A 16,911-nucleotide genomic window follows, 5' to 3' on the forward strand; every position below is an offset into this window, starting at 1 on the left:
ACCACTTGCTTTTTAAAAAAGAAGGAATAATTTTGCACATGACAAAACTGTCCTGTTTGCCTATTCTCCGTTTTAAATTTCCTTATGTGCTTTTCTGCGTGCAGTGGATGGAGAGCACTGGACCTGGAGTCTAGAAAACCTGAATTCATATCCAGCTCAGACATTTAAAGCCATGTGATGCTGAGCAAATCTGTGACCCTGTTTGCCTCTATTTCCTAATCAGGAAAATGAGCTGGGAAAGGAAATGGCAAACCACTCCAGTATCTTTGCCAAGAAAACCCCAAATGGGATCACATAGAATCTTAAATAACTAAAGAAAATAATGTTCTCTGTTCACTTAAATTTTAAATGGTCCTTTAAATTTTTTGCATCACTATTGTTAGCCTCTCTTTTCCTTTGTTAATTTTTAAAAATAATCTTTTGATTTTGTTTCATTTCTTGCTGTTTCATGGAGGCATTGTTTTTTGTTCATTATGTTCTAGTTTTCAGAAATTCTATTTCTTGGGTCAGGTTTATTACTTTCTCTTTCAAGCTACTTATTCTTCCTTTTAATTCTTATCTCTTGCTTCATTTCTTCTAGGTATTCATATGGTCCTTATGGAAAGTGCATTTTTTTTCTTTTGAGTCTGTGGTTGTTATGGAGTTAGATTTGCAGTAATTTTAGATATTTGTTTGGTGTTTGATTTATTCATCTCTCCAATTTTAGTCCATAAATTGGAGCTTTATGCCTGGGCCATGCTCTGCCCCTTGCTATACTTTGGGTAAGATGAGTAGCCCTAATAGTCTTTTTTTTTTTTTTAATCCTTACCTTCTGTCTTAGAATTAATACTGTGTATTGGTTCCAAAGCAGAAGAGCAATAGGGGCTAGGCAATTGAGGTTAAGTGACTTGGCCAGGGTCACATAGCTAGGAATTTTCTGAGGCTAAATCTTAACCCAGAATCTTCCATCTCTAGTCCTGGTTTTCTATCTACCAAGAAACCTAGCTGTTTCTGACCCTATTTGTTCTTGTTCTGAGTCCCCTAGATTCAAAGGCACTGACATCCTTCCAGGGATTAGACCTCTTTTAGGTTTGGATCCCCAGAGCCTATGCTATACTGATCTGAGCACTGTGTTGGTTCACTTGCTTCTAACTTCCCCTCCCTCTTCTTTCCCCCACTCCCTTTTATTTCCTGCTCTGGAACTTAAGGCCCCTTCTTGAAGCTCTCAGGGGAGCTCTTTGTTCTTGACGCCTCCAGATACAGAACCTTGCAGACTTCAGTGTCCATTCTCCGGTCATTCTTGTAGGTATGTAGCTTAAGAGAGCCCTCCTTTTCCTGTTGACCTTAGGCCTTTTTGGCCTCATTGACCTTTGTGAAGCTCTACAATGAAAGTTTTCACTTGTTACAGATTTTCACTGGGATTGCTGATGTCTGTTTGATCTGATACAAACTTTAAGCATTTGCTCAAGTACATGTGTGGGAGCTGGGCGGCCTGCCTCTTGTTTAGGTAGCCATCTTGACTGGCAACCTGGCAACTCTCTTCTTAAAGTATTAATGTCATAAAGAGAGGAGGTTTCTGAGTTGTATATAGCTCTAAAGGGAACATAATATAGGACTTAGGCTTATCTTCATATTATTATATACAATTAGTTCTATTCCTCTTTATACTTCCTCTCCAACCCCCCTTGCTGAATTTCACTGATGAGTATGGCTTTATTGTACCATATTGATGTTCTTGGGTGCTACGGAAACATAGGTAGTTATTTGCACTCTTTTATTCTCAGTCTTCCCTATCTTTTATATTTAAACATAGCAAAACTATTATATGTTTATGCCTGGCAGGGTCTATTTTTATTTTTGTTTTGGTTTCCCCAGTTTCTAACATAGTGCCTGGCATGTAGTAAATGCAAAAATGCTTAATAAATTGGGGGCAGCTGGGTGGCTCAGTGGATTGACAGCCAGGCCTGGAGACAGGAGGTCCTAGGTTCAAATATGACCTCAGATGCTTCCTAGCTGTGTGACCCTGGGAAAGTCACTTAACCCCCATTACCTGGCCCTTACCACTTTTCTGCCATGGAACCAATACACAATAATTCTAAGATAGAAGGTAAGGGTTTAAGAAAAATGCTTACTAAATTGAATTAAATGTCATTTAAGGTATATATATCTATTTGTCCTTCCATATACTAGAGAACTATTTTTGTTCCTTTTTCTGGTGCTAGCATTCTTCTCTGTTTTGTCTTCTGTTCACTGCCCTCCTCATAGCTTAGAACTATAAGCTCATTTTAGTCTAACCCCAGTTGGCAAGATTTCTTTTTGATGGAGCCATGCTGACTCTTTGTAATCATAACTTTTCTTTTTGGGTGGTCACCAACCATCTCTTTGATGATTTGCTTTAGAATTTTCCTAGAAATCAACATCAAGTTCATTGGCTCAGAGTTTGCTGATTCTCTAACTTTTTTTGAATATTGGGACAGTGGTACCACTTTCATTTTCCATGATCTTTACATGTCACTGACAGTGACTCGGCAAACACATCTGCTGGGCTTTTCAGGATCTGAGAATGTAGTTTATCTGAATCAGGTGATTCCAATCCATCTAGGCCAGATAGATGCTCTTCTCTTGCTTTCTCATTCTTCAACTCCCTATTAATCATCTTTGTTCTATAATTTTTTATTATAAAGGACCTTTTGCAGAGAAAGTAGAAATGAAACAAGAATTTAAAGTTGTCTTTTCTCTGTTGTCATTTATCACAGTCTAGTTCACACCAAATAAAGGCTCTTCCTTTTTTTTTTAATATTTTTTCTCCCAATATGGTTTTTATTTTTATTTTTTTTCAATTTGAATTAATTTATTTAGTCAATTTAGAACATTATTCCTTGGTTACAAATCAATATGGTTTTTAAAAGCCTTTTTTGTAGTTATTAATTTTTGTTGTCATATTCAACTCATTACAAACTCACAACATTTTTTTATGGAATTTTATAGGACTGTCTGCTATGTCCTTATTTATGTATGCCATCTTATGTTGTCTAGACTCCCATCTTTTGTACATTCTTTTAAAAATCAAGTTGTTTGGTCAATTTCCTGTGCAACCGCATTGGTCTTTTCAAATAAATCATCTTTTTTTCCTTTAGAATTGTTTCCCTGTAGGTCCATAGAATTTCCTTCTTGAGCATCTCACATACCTTCTGAGCTCACTTCCACTGAAGCATTTTACTTCATGAGATCCTATTCTTCCTTTAAGCCCTTTAAAATCTGTTTTCCCAAAATTTAGGGTGACTGTAAAGATTTCCTCTGATTTTTCTCTCAAATTCTAGAACAAAGTGGGCACTTTCCCTCAAGGTTCTTATAATTTCTATTGCAGCAACCAATTCTTCCCTTTGAAGTGAGAACCTGATACAGGATCCCTTGTTGCTTTGTTTACTTTTTTAAAGGATAAAATTATCACTAAGTCTTAACAAGAAATTATTAGTTGATTTGCTTTTGGGGAGGAATGATGAAGGAAAGAGATGTCTCACTAATTGAATCCCCCCAACCCCAATTTACTGCTATATTATGTCTTTGCCTCAGTATGAGAACTGGCTTCTGAAACTCCTCATCTAATTCCTCTTTCGGGCCAGGTTGGTCATTTATTTACTTTTTAAAAACTCTTACCTTCCATCTTAGAATCAGTCTATGTATTGGTTCCAAGACAGAAAAGTGGTAAGGGTTAGGCAATGGGGGGTTGTAACTTGCCCAAGGTCACACAGCTAGGAAATGTCTGAGGCCATATTTTAATCCAGGACCTCCCATTTTTAAACCTGGCTCCCAATCCACTGAATCACCTAGCTGTCTCTGGTCCTTTCCCTCCCCTCCCCTCCCCTCCCCTCCCCTCCCCTCCCCTCTATTTTTCCCTCCTGTAGCCAATGAGCAACGCCACTGGGTTTTACATTTGTCATTGATTAAGACCTATTTCCATATTGTTAATATTTGCGCTAGAATGATCGTTTAGAGTCTACATCCCCAATCACATATCCCCGTCGACCCATGTGATCAAGCAGTTTTTTTCTTCTGTGTTTCTACTCCCACAGTTCTTTCTCTGAATGTAGATGGTATTCTTTCTCATAGGTCTCTCATAATTGTCCTGGATTGTTGCATTGCTGCTAGTAAAGTCCATTACATTCAATTATGCCACAGTGTATCTCCATCTCTGTGTATAATGTTTTCCTGGTTTTGCTCCTTTCTCTCTTCATCATTTTCTGGAGGTCATTCCAGTTCACATGGAATTCTTCCAGTTCATTATTCCTTTGAGCACAATAGTATTCCATCACCAACAGATATATCACAATTTGTTGGGCCATTCCCCAATTGAAGGGCATCCGCTCATTTTCCAATTTGTTTGCCACCACAAAGAATGCAGCTATATATATTTTTCTACAAGTCTTTTTCCTTATTATCGCTTTGGGGTATAAACCCAGCAATGGTATGGCTAGACCAAAGGGTAGTCAGTCCTTTAAAGCTCTTTGGGCATAGTTCCAAATTGCCTTCCAGAATGGTTGGATCAATTCACAACTCCACCAGCAATGCATTAATGTCCCAATTTTGCCATATCCCCTCCAACATTTATTACTTTCCTTTGCTGTCATATTAGCCAATCTGCCAGGTGTGATGTGGTTTAGAATGCTTTTCATGTGTTTATTCATAGTTTTGATTTCTTTATCTGAAAACTGCCTATTCATGTCCCTTGCCCATTTATCAATTGGGGAATGGCTTGATTTTTTTGTACAATTAATTTCTTATAAATTTGAGTAATTAGACCTTTGTCAGAGGTTTTTGTTATAAAGATTTTTTTCCCAATTTGTTGCTTCCTTTCTAATTTTGGTTGCATTGGTTTTGTTTGTACCAAATCTTTTAAATTTAATGTAATCAAAATAATTTATTTTACATTTTATAATATTCTCTATCTCTTGCTTGGTCTTAAAATCTTTCCTTTCCCAAAGATCTGACAGGTAAACTATTCTATGTTCACCCAATTTACTTATAGTTTCCTTCTTTATATTTAAGTCATTCACCCATTCTGAGTTTATCTTAGTGTAGGGTGTGAGATGTTGATCTAAACTTAATCTCTCCCATATTGTTTTCCAATTTTCCCGGCAGTTTTTGTCAAATAGTGGGTTTTTGTCCCAAAAGTTTGGAATCTTTAGGTTTATCATAAACTGTCTTGCTGAGGTCATTTACCCCAAGTCTATTCCACTGATCTTTCCTTCTGTCTCTTAACTATATTGTTTTGGTGACCACTGCTTTATGGTACAGTTTAAGATCTGGTACTGCTAGTCCCTCATTCTTCAATTTTTTTTTCATTATTTCCCTTGATGTTCTTGATCTTTTCTTCCAGATGAACTTTGTTATACTTTTTTCTAATTCAGTAAAAAGGTTTCTTGGTAGTTTGATAGGTATGGCACTGAATAAATAAATTGTCACTGTCATTTTTATTATGTTAGCTCGTCCTACCCTCGTTATCTTGTTAGCAATTAATGCTTTTCCAATTGTTTAGATCTAGTTTTAATTATGTGGGAAGTGTTTTGTTGTTATGTTCATATAATTCCTGTGTTTGTCTTGACAAATAGATACCTAAATGTTTTACATTATCTAGGGTGATTTTAAATGGAATTTCTTTTTCTAACTCTTGCTGCTAAGATGTGTTGGAGATATATAGAAATGCTGATGATTTATGTAGGTTTATTTTGTATCCTGCAACTTTGCTAAAGTTGTTGATTATTTCCACTAGCTTTTTAGTTGATACTCTGGCATTCTTTAAGTAGATCATCATATCAGATGCAAAGAGTGATAGTTTAGTCTTCTCATTGCCTATTTTAACACCTTCAATTCCTTTTTCTTCTCTGATTGCTACTGCTAGTGTTTCTAGTACAATGTTAATAATAGAGGTGATAATGGGCATCCTTTTTTTTCTCTTGATCTTATTGGGAAGGCTTCTAATTTATCCCCATTGCAGATGATTCTTGCTGATTGTTTTAAATATATACTGTTTATTATTTTTATGAAAGACCTTTCTATTCCTATACTTTCTAGTGTTTTCAATAGGAATGAGTGATGTTTTTGTCAAAGGCTTTTTCTTCATCTATTGAGATAATCATGTGATTTCTATTGGTTTGCTTGTTGATATGGTCAGTTATGTAGATGGTTTTCCTAATATTAAACTCTCTTTGCATTCCTGGTATAAATCTCACCTGATCATAGTGAATAACCCTCATAATCACTTGCTAGAGTCTTTTTATTAGTATTCTATTTAAGATTTTTGCATCTTTGTTCATTAAGAAGATTGGTCTGTAGTTTCTTTCTCTGTTTTTGGTCTGCCTGGTTTGGAATCAGTACCATATTTGTGCCATAAAAGGAATTTGGTAGAACTCCTTTGCTAATTTTGTCATATAGTTTGTATAGTATTGGGATTAATTGTTTGGCCATTTACTTTTAAGAGGGAAGAAAAAAATAGAAAATTTAGTGACAGTTTTGGGGTAGTGGCACAGCAGAAACTTTGGGCAAAGAATTCAAAGAAATGAACAGTGATTTATTTGGTAGTCTTTTAAAAAAAAAATCATGTGCCTTCTGTCTTAAAATCGATACTAAGTATTTGTTCCAAAGCAGAGGAGCAATAAATGCTATATAATTGGAGTTATATGACTTGCCCAGGGTCACACAGCTAGGAAGTGTCTGAGACCATATTTAAGACCTATATCTAAGTCAAATTCTCTGTCCACAGAGCCATTTGGCTGCCCCTGGTAACCTTTTAAAAATTTAAAGGCAAGAAAGAATTTAGGAACATTATAATAAAAAATATGATAAACAGTAGCTTGAAGGCACCTGTAGGTTATTTCTTGGCATAGATCCAAAATATAATATTACTTTGTATTTGGTACTTTTGAAAATTACTTGAACAGGCTTATACATTAGGTTGTTATTAGATTTCATGCCTTTTTAGTTTTTTAAACATAAGATATGGAGCTTCTTTAATATTCATTTTAAAGGTAGATCTAAAAACTCCAAATTATTATGTATATATATTTAGATGATTTATTAAAGAGAAATTAAAATAATGTTGTTAATAGGGTCATAAGATAGAAGATATCTTTAAAAGATCTCTGACATCCAGAAAGGTCAACTCTTAGACTTGATAAGCTGCTTCTTTTGGTAGTATTTTGGGTGGATAGCATTCCCCATTATAAGTCCTTTAGAATTGTCCTAGATCTGGTCTCTTAATATAGAAGACTAGGTTATCTAGTTGACCGGAAAATAATTGTTTTAAATAAGCCTTGCAAATTTAATTTGATGATGTACTTTTTGTTCTTTAACTAATATTTTCTATTTTCTTTGTCTCTTTATTATTTTTTAAAGGTTAATTTGATGAGACCATGCCCTTTCTGGGCAGAAGATGGCCAGTGTTCTATAAAAGACTGTCATGTGGAACCCTGCCCAGAGGTATAAAACCAAGTTGGAAATAAAGTATTGTCTTCCATATATGAAAAGCATTACTTTTATAACAAAAAAGCATGAACCTTTTGCATAATTTTTCTGCTAAAAAGTGATGGGAGTTGGGCTGATCCAATTATATAGTCTCATTTAGTTCCCTTCCTTTCTTTCTCCCTTGTAAAAAAAAGATGCAGACATTTATACTAGTTGGTTCAAATTAAGAGTGTTAGTGTGTAGCCCTCAAACAGAGAAGATAACTGCCCTTTTTAAAAATTTTGACTGTAGTTTGTATTTATTTGCCTACATCCTTTTTTTATACCTATAGATTATAAATATGTGAGAACATGACTTGCTTCATTTTTAAACTTCCATATTCACACTCCTATACCCTCCCTCAAAAAAAATACAAGCTTAATAAAGTCATTTTGAATTCATATCAGTTATATTTGACCTGAGGTTTATTCTTACCAAATTTTTTCTTTTTAGTATCTGGTAATTTAGGAATGCCTGGAAGTTCTCTATTTGATTAAATATCCATTTTATCCATTTCTTACCCCCCACCCCCACCCCACCCCCCAGTGTATTATGCCTAGTTTTACTGGGCAGGTGATCTTTTTTTTGCTTTGAGGAATATCATACTCCAGGCCTTCCCATTTTTTAATGTAGAAGCTTCTAGGTCCTGTGGTTCCACAGCATCTGAATTATTATTATTATTATTATTTTTTAATTTTCTGGCTGCTCGCAATATTTTGTTCTTTGGCTTTGGAGTTCTAGAAATTGGATATGATTTTCCTGAGATTTTAAAAATTTTGGATTTCTTTCAAGAGATGATCAATGGATTCTTTCAATATCTAATTTCCTCTTTTGTTCCTAAGAACATTTCTTCATTTTCTTCATTGTTGTTTTCTTTGCTGTTTCTTCATTATTGTTTTCTTTGTTGTTTCTTCATAATAATTTTGTTTGTTTCCAAGTAATTTTGGCTATTAGCCTCGTGATTTAATCTACAAAGTTAACATATTTTATGTATAAAAGAAAATTTTTATGTAGTGACATCTGGTTCTTATATTCAATTTGAAAAGAAATTTTAATTAGATAATGAAATTGAATAAGAACACCCAAAATTTTGCTAAAATGTGCAAAGTTAATTAACAATAAACACATTTTAGAGTTTGCCTTTTCCTGTCTTATCACAAACTGGTAATTTCTTTTCCTTTCAACCTTAGCTAAAAAGATATGGTCCAGTTTTTGCTTTCTGTAATTTTTCTCTCAGATTCAGTTTGTTTGCTGTAAAAATAGGAAAAGATGAGTATAAATATTCAGTGAGGTACACAGACCACTTAGAAAACTTATTGCCTCCAATTCTTTTCTCCAGAGTTATCTTGAAAGATGTATTTTAAAATGTGCTTTTAATGTTTTTATCTGACTTCTATTAATCCAATTATAGGAACCCTGAGGGGAAGTGTCCACTTTGTTCTAGAATTTTAGCTAAAAAGAGACTGTCATAGTGATCTTTCTGAAGCATAGATCTGACCAGCTTACCCTCCTAATCAATAAATTCCAGTGGCTACTTAACAGGATCAAATATAAAAACTTTTGATGCCCCTTCTCACCCAGGTGAATCTCTTTATCAGAGACTGGAATAAAGGAAGGGATAATGAGGGATGTGGTGAAAGGATTGTGTATTGAAGGGGAAAACAGGGAATTTATAGAGAATGACCTCAATTTTCTTAGTAAGCTATAAGGTGAGACCTCAGCCAAGATGTTGGAATCTTGTGAGAGGTTTAAGAAGAAATATGAAGAGTAACAGCGAGTCCAATAAGGAATCCATTTAGGATTGCCAACACTAGCTGTAGTGATGATACAGTTGAGATAACATCAATTTGTTGTGGACCGAGTCAACATAGTTCTTGACCTGGGTTTGGGTCTGAGCTATATTACATTGTTGCTGAACTCTTCCTTTTATCTGGAATTCCTACTATCATTATTCCTTTGCAGACTATGCTAGAAGCTAGAACTGAGACTCTTTTCTGTTATTCCAGTTAGAACTACACTGCTGCTTGCTTCTAAATTTGTTTCTCTCATGGTATTCTGCATAAAGCCTTTAATCTCTCCCTACTATCTTATGCCACTGTCCCAGGACTGGGCAGTGTTATGTAATAAAATTGCTTGATGGCATCTAATCTTGTTTATAGCACCTGGGTGAGCACCTGCTTTCAATGTCTTGTTATAGATTTGGGGCCTTCTCTTGAGAGCCTCTCCCTTGAGCTTTAGTGCTCTGCAGGTTCCTACACTCCTGGCCAGATCCCAACCCCCATATCCACAGACTTTTCTGTCTGCCTATTCCAGTCTGGGCTGGAATTTCTTAAAAAATGACTCCTAGTGACTTTTCTTGGATTTCCCCATGAGATTTTGATGTGGTGCATTTTCTAGATCTCTGGAGAAGTTTGGAGGATTAGCTTGCTGTACTTGATCTTGCTGCTCTGCCTTCTCAACAGCATTAAAATTTAGTTAAAAGTTGTAATATTTGGGAAATTAGTTGTAATTCATAGAGTTGTTCTTGAGACTAAAAACTGTCATTCTAGCTTTATAAAGAAGTCTTGGAACGAAAATGTACTTGATTCAGTTTTCAGAAAATTTTCTTTATTCTTTATAAAATTTGCTTTTTAGTTAGTAAATTATAGTTTTGTTTGATAAATTACTAAGTTGAGACCACCAGTACCAGCTAAAATATCCAATTTCATACAGCAAAAAATATCTAGGAATAAAATATGTATAAATACAAATAGAACAGGCAACACAACTTAATAGATGGAGTGCTAGTTTCAGATTTAGAAAGGTCTTGGTCCAAATCCTGCTTTAAATATATATTAATTGGATGATGCCTCACCAAGTTACTTAATCTCTTAGTATCCCAGATAACCTTCTAAAAGTTGTACAATATTAGCTAATTTCTATTGGTAGAGGGGGTTTCCTCACTGAGAGTTTCCTATACTTAATAGCTCTAAATAAAATATACTTAAGAAACTTTCAGCTTCTTTAGATTTCAAATAGTTTGAGAGGTAGTTTAAATAATTCAACCTTTTGTTAAGAAACTTAATATTTATAAATAAAGCCAGTGAGTTCATGTAATTAAAATATGAGACTGGTAGCCTACCAGAAAGAACCCAAGGCACTAAATTAGAATCCCTAGTCTTTCTGTGACTATTTTATTTCCTTGAATATGTAATTTACATACCTATCTAATGTGTAATTTTAAAATGAGAAACAATACTGCATATTACCTCCCACTTCAGAGGATGATGGTAGAGCACCATTAGAATGAATATAAATTTCATCCCTCTTGAAAAAAGATGTTTTGTGAATTTAGGATCAGTTAATATTGATAAACTTGAACCAAATTTATTTTTTAAAAATATATAAGAATTGAATATACTGCTATTTTTTTTCCCTTTTAAGAGTAAAGTTCCAATGGGAATTAAAGCTGGGAATTCTAATAAGGTAAGTAATTTTTTTTCCTCTTTACTAATACAGGTTTTTTTTTTCATTGAGTAAAATCTGTCACTTATCCACTTATCTTAATAGTGACAACTTGGAATTTGCAAAGTTAATAGAGAGTAGAGAGAAGTTTTGCTTCATGTTCCTGTTACATCTTACAAGGAGACTGACACAGACAAACCATGGAATTTCAGCAAGAGTAATTCTGTCCCACAAAACGAACTCTTTGTAAGCAGTGGTGATATTAAGTCCAAGTAGTATGCTGTTTGCCTTATTTCCTTAAAAATAGTATAGGCTTTTTGAAATTACTCAGGCTTGACTTTATGATACCCCTTGAAAGGATTACTGCCTTTTGCTGAACTCAATGCTACCCAATTTGTCCCTGGAAAACATTTTGTACCCTGCCAACTCAGTAGGTAGGTAACCCATTTCATCCAGGCATTTTCTAGATTCCAGTAGCAATTAATCCACCTTTTGTTTCAAAGGCTAAGTTGCAATCAAAGTTGTCACTATCCTTTGAGCAAAATAGTCTTCAAATGGATATAATGTATAGGCTTTTTTTTTTTTGAGAATTCCTAAATGTTTACTTTTTTTCCCATTTTCCAAATGGATATCTATTTGAGGGCATGCAATTTTAATTTTCTCCCATAGTAGAATATCCTCCACCCAAACCTCTGTAATATAGACATTCACTAAATTGTGAACAATATTTTTTTAATGGACCAGAACTATATCAGCTGACAGGATTAGCAAGATAAATTTTTTGTCAGGTTATATTCTCTTGCAGGCATGTTATATTAACTTTGTTCAGAGATTTTTCTTTTAGCATGACACTAAACTCAATCCCATCATTCTTTACATTAGTAAATTTATTTTGCCTAAATAAACTTTAAATTTATTTGAAAATATATATAATAATTATTGCTAAACTTAACTATGAATTTTATTGCAGTATTCAAAAGCAGCAAATAATACCAAAGAAATAGAAGACTGTGAACAAGCTAATAAGCTGGGAGCAGTTAACAGCACATTGAGGCAAGTTGTAGCATCAAAAAGAGCTAATATTCTTTTAATTTTTATATTAGAAATCTATTTTTCTTGAGGTGTATACAAGAATTTTTGTCAAGCTCTAATTAAGACTCCCAGTAAAGCGCCAACTAATATTTTTAAATGGTGGGAGAGATTACAAAATACTTAACAGCTTCCTTTGAGTTGTTTGTGTGTATGAACACATGTATACATGTGTGTTATAATTAAAATATGAATTAATGTTTAGGTTAGCTGAAAAGGTCCAGAATTATAAAGGAGCCTGCCAGTTTCACTGGGACCAATAGGTGGCAGCAGTAGCCTGATTCAAGGTCATTAGTGGCTTGAGAAGCCAGCCAAATTAGTGTGTACAGTTCACAAATGGAACAAAATGGCAACTAGCAAGAGAGTTTTAACAGGTAAAAAGGAAGAAGAAACTAATAAATATTAAATTTTGAAGTATTAAGCCACTAGAATTTAGAGTTGGCAGAGCAACAAAACAAATAGAACAATCAAAAAGAATATAGGTGTCTACTATGTGTCAGGCACCATGATGGATGTTAGGGTTACAGATACAAAGAGTTTACATTCTAATTGGGAAGTTATAAACTTATAAATAGTGTATTCTGAATAAACTTAAAGTAAATGAATGTAAAGTAATTTAGGAGTGATATGCTAGCAACTTGCTGAGATAGAAGTGAAGAGAGAATGCAGTCAAGGTAAAGGGGACGACAGGACAAAGGTGTGGCATCAAGATGAGTGTCATAGGTGAAAAAGAGAAGGCCAGTTTGGCTAGATGTGGTAGTGTGAGAGGGGGAATAATGTCCAGTGTAAAGATATGTTGGGCCAGAATATGAAGTGATTCAGAAATTAAGTGAAGGAATATTTAATTTATCTTAAGAGATAATAGGGAGGTTACATCTACATCTGAGGAAAACTATTTTAGCAGTATTTATGATAGACTGAAATAGGGTGAGACTCAAGGCTGGGAGACCAATTAATTAGGATGCTGTTGCAATAATCCAAATGATTGATACTGAGGATCTAAACAATGGTGTTAGTTGTGCATAGAGAGAGGGGGTCAGATGAGAATGATTGCAGAGGTAAAAACAGCAAGATTTGACAACAAATTAGATATGTTGGGTAAGGAAGCTCAAGAAGTCAAGGAAAATAATGTGATGAACCTGGGAAAAATGAAAGGATGGTGTTCTGCAAAATGCCAGACTTTTTTAGGTATCATTTGCTGCCATTTATTAGATACAAAGGATACAAATATAAAGAATCCCTATTCTAATGAGCTTAGGGGGAGTTCTAATGGGGGAGATAAGAACACTTAAAAATATATACAGCATAAATGTGAGGCTAGTAAATATAAATATATGCAAAGTGTTTATATACCAGGTAGATTTGGAGGAAAGGCACCAGCAGTCAGAATCAGGAAAGACTTCATGCAGAATATTAGCTAAAATATTCATCTTAAAGGAAAAGTTAGATTCTGAGGCATAAGTAGGGAGAGAATATGTTCCAAGATTGGAGAAAACAATGGTGGGTACAAAGATTTATAGATAGAATTTCACAAGTAAAGAAGAAAGAAAACCAATTTGGCTGGATTGTAGAATGTGGGGGGAGTAATATCTACCAAGGTTGGAAATTTAGATTGAGACAAGGCTGTATAGAGCTTTAATAGCTGAATAGAGGAACTTATATTTTATTTTAGAAGCATTATGAATCCACTGAAGTTTGTTGTGAAGATGGGCACAAGGCTGGATTAGAGTGAGGTCAGATTTCAGGCAGGAGGGAGACAAATTAAGAGGCTGAAACAGTAATGAGAGGTGATTGAGGGCCTGAAGTAAGGTGGTTGCTGTGTGAGTAGAAAGAAGGATTTGGAGGCAGGAGAATATTGTGAAGATATAAGCAGCAAGATTTGGCAACTAATTGGATATGTGGATTGAGGCAGAATGAATTATACTATTAAAAGGATGATAATGCCATTAACAGAAATGGGGAATTTTGAAAAAGACTAGGCTTTGGAAGAAAAAACAATGAATACATTTTTAGACTTATTGAAATGAATTTAAGATGGTTTCTGGGGCATCCATTTTTGAAGTGTCTTATAGGTAATTGGTGATGGAGTAGACTGAAGCCCAGGGAAGAGACTAGAGCTGGATATTTAGACCTTTGAGTCATTTGCATAGAAATGATAGCCAACCCCTGGGAATTCTTTAATATAGAATCTCTTCAATAAGTGAAGAAGAGAATAGAACCTAGCTAAGATGAAACCTTGGAGAATATCCACAATTTGGGGCCATCTTAGGGTTGATAATCTAGAAAAGGAGACTAAAGAGGGGATAGTTAGGTAGGAATTGTGTTATGTATGTTGTGAAATGAAATCTGCTGGTTAAAGTATATTATTAGTTGGTGCCAGTGATGTTTTTATTGTAGCTCTTGAATACTAGAAGTTTTTTTTTATATTATAAAAGTTTTTATTACTATATTTTTATGTAAAAAACATTTTAATTAAATCTTCTATATTATTACTACCTAAGTTTATCACATGCCAACTAATTGTTGTAGCTTGACATTGCCTTTTTAGAATTATATTAAGAAATCTTATAGAGAGAGAAGGAAAATTTCAAATAAAAATTTAATAATTTTTCTTTCAATTTCTTCCCTATAGTAATCAAAGTAAAGAAGCTTTCATTGATTGGGCAAGATATGATGATTCACAGGACCACTTTTGTGAACTTGATGGTAATAAAATAAATAGGCCTATTTAAGTTATGTCAAATTCAATTTTCTTTTTAAAAGTATATGATTAAAAGCAGAGGTCATATGGTGTAGTGGATAGAAAACTGTTCATTCTTGGAGCCAAGAAAAGTTGAATTCAGGTCTCTCCTTTGATCCCTAATGGCTGATTTACCCTCACAAGTCACTTAACCTCTCATTGCCTTAAGCAGCTCTTTTTTTTTTAATACTTAATAGTTTATTTGACTTAATACCTACAGGAAAAAAAAATCAAAATCAGATGGTTTAAGCAGCTCTTTTAAGAGAGTAAGCTTCAGAGAAATGCCAGCCTGCATTGGTCGAGGAAGCATCTTCATCTAGCTTTTCTCGATATTATGAAAATTACGTGTAGTTTCTCTCCACATTCCCTAAATCAGAGCTATCAAGCTCAGTGATGGCTGTATGTTCCCCCCAACACTCCTGAGTTATGCATGAACCCAAGGGAAATATCATTGGGAAATAATTAACAAAATAAAAATAAAATGTGTTTAAAGTAAAAATGTAAATCCACATGTTATATGGATTCAACCCTCAGAAAATAGTATAGTCTTTGTCCTTTCCTCCAGAACAGTGGTTTTCAACCTTTCTAATGCCATGACCCCACAATACAGTTCCTCATGTTGCGGTGACCCCAAACCAAAAAATTATTTTGGTGGCTACTTCAGAACTGTAATTTTGCTACAGTTATGATTCAGAATGTAAATACCTGATATTCATTATGTATTTTCATTGTTACAAATTGAGAGGTTGAGAACCACTGCTCCAGAATCTTCTGAAGGATAAAAGTAAATTTAAATTTAAACCTACATGAGACAGTTTGTTGAGTCTTCATATAATATAAAAGTACTGTAATAAGGGATTACTGAATGACTTTATGGTTCTAGATGAGTGAATGTTCACCGAGAGCTTATACAGTGATTATGCTGTTTTCTAAATATGGAAGAGGAAAGGAGGAAGAGTTTTAGTATAAGTATGAACACATAAGAGCCCAATTCACAGCACAGTTTGTAAGATTACAATATGTTATGTAATAGATGCTTCAAGTAATTTAATAAAGAAAAATGCTAGATTTGAGAATTGGTAATTTCTGTTAAACCTAAACTTTAAAAAATCCTTATGAATATGTTCTATTGAATATCTAGATAGTGTAGTATTATACTACAATAATAGATAGTTATAATATATAGTATATATTTTAATTATATTAACATATAATATAGATGATAGATAGCTGCAGTATTGTACATTCTTTAGTTGTTAACTAGTAGCTGTTATTCTAATTTTCTTTGCTAAGAAATGTTAGATGACTATAGAGCTGTTCTCTATAGTTGTACAGTGCCTGATGGATAATTTGTAGGTATCTCTACTGAACATACATGTTAACAGTAGTGAAACCCTATCTATAGTGCTAGTGTTGGAAATAGGAATAGTACCCACCTTGTTTTTATTGTATTTATTTTAATAACAACTGAGAGATGATTTAACACTTTAATAATATATAGATGAACCCAGGTAACAATGAACATGTTATAGAGTTTTATTATAATTATGATTTTCCTAAGTCCTCTCAGAAGGACCACTGATCTCCTGGAAACCATGGATTAAGTTTCATATTTACCTTTTGACTTAGCATACAGTATCCACACTAAATTAGGGTGTCAGTTGAAGAGCAAAGGAAGACAAGTTAATGAATCTCTAAGGCTAGATGCTTATGAATATTGTTTGTTTATTCTTATGGTTCAACTGTGTAGTGTTCAGGATGTAGCCAAGCTTTAAAAAGGCAAGAGAGAGTACTGTTTTTGCTGCTTAAACTTATCTATTGTTTGTTGCTTTGTTCTTATCAATATTCTCTAGCTTTGTATATATCTATGTTTGTTCCCCAAAATTAGATTTTAAGCTCCTCAAGGAGAGCCTATTGCACTCCTCTGAAAATCCCAAGTATCCTATTAATGTTTATTTTGAATGAATATACTGCTTAATTTTAAAGACAAATAGTGTGTATTTGAAATGTGAAGGATTTTTTTTCCAAGTTGTGAAATTTTTTTCTACCTATTTTGATGTAAATCACTTCAAAATCACTTGATTGTATCATTTCAAGGAGGGGAAATCAGTAACATCTGCCACTGAAATTTTATTTTAAATTGAACATTTAGGTAGATT

The 16,911-nt window shown here is 34.0% G+C and overlaps 1 protein-coding gene across 4 annotated transcripts in view; it reads left to right on the forward strand.

The window, feature by feature from the left end:
• ERO1B (endoplasmic reticulum oxidoreductase 1 beta) overlaps nt 1-16,911 on the forward strand; it is a 49,200-nt gene that overhangs the window by 10,903 nt on the left and 21,386 nt on the right. For 2 of the 4 annotated variants that reach the window (XM_001368692.4, XM_007481579.3), the window contains exons 3-6: nt 7,372-7,455; nt 10,903-10,944; nt 11,894-11,976; nt 14,645-14,718. In XM_001368692.4, the coding sequence (XP_001368729.1) occupies nt 7,372-7,455; nt 10,903-10,944; nt 11,894-11,976; nt 14,645-14,718 (283 nt within the window). The remainder of the gene's footprint in view (nt 1-7,371; nt 7,456-10,902; nt 10,945-11,893; nt 11,977-14,644; nt 14,719-16,911) is intronic. The other 2 variants (XM_007481580.3, XM_056816096.1) reach the window with 1 other exon arrangement.

The sequence above is a fragment of the Monodelphis domestica genome, chromosome 2, assembly GCF_027887165.1.
Source record: "Monodelphis domestica isolate mMonDom1 chromosome 2, mMonDom1.pri, whole genome shotgun sequence".
Taxonomy (NCBI): Eukaryota; Metazoa; Chordata; class Mammalia; order Didelphimorphia; family Didelphidae; genus Monodelphis; species Monodelphis domestica.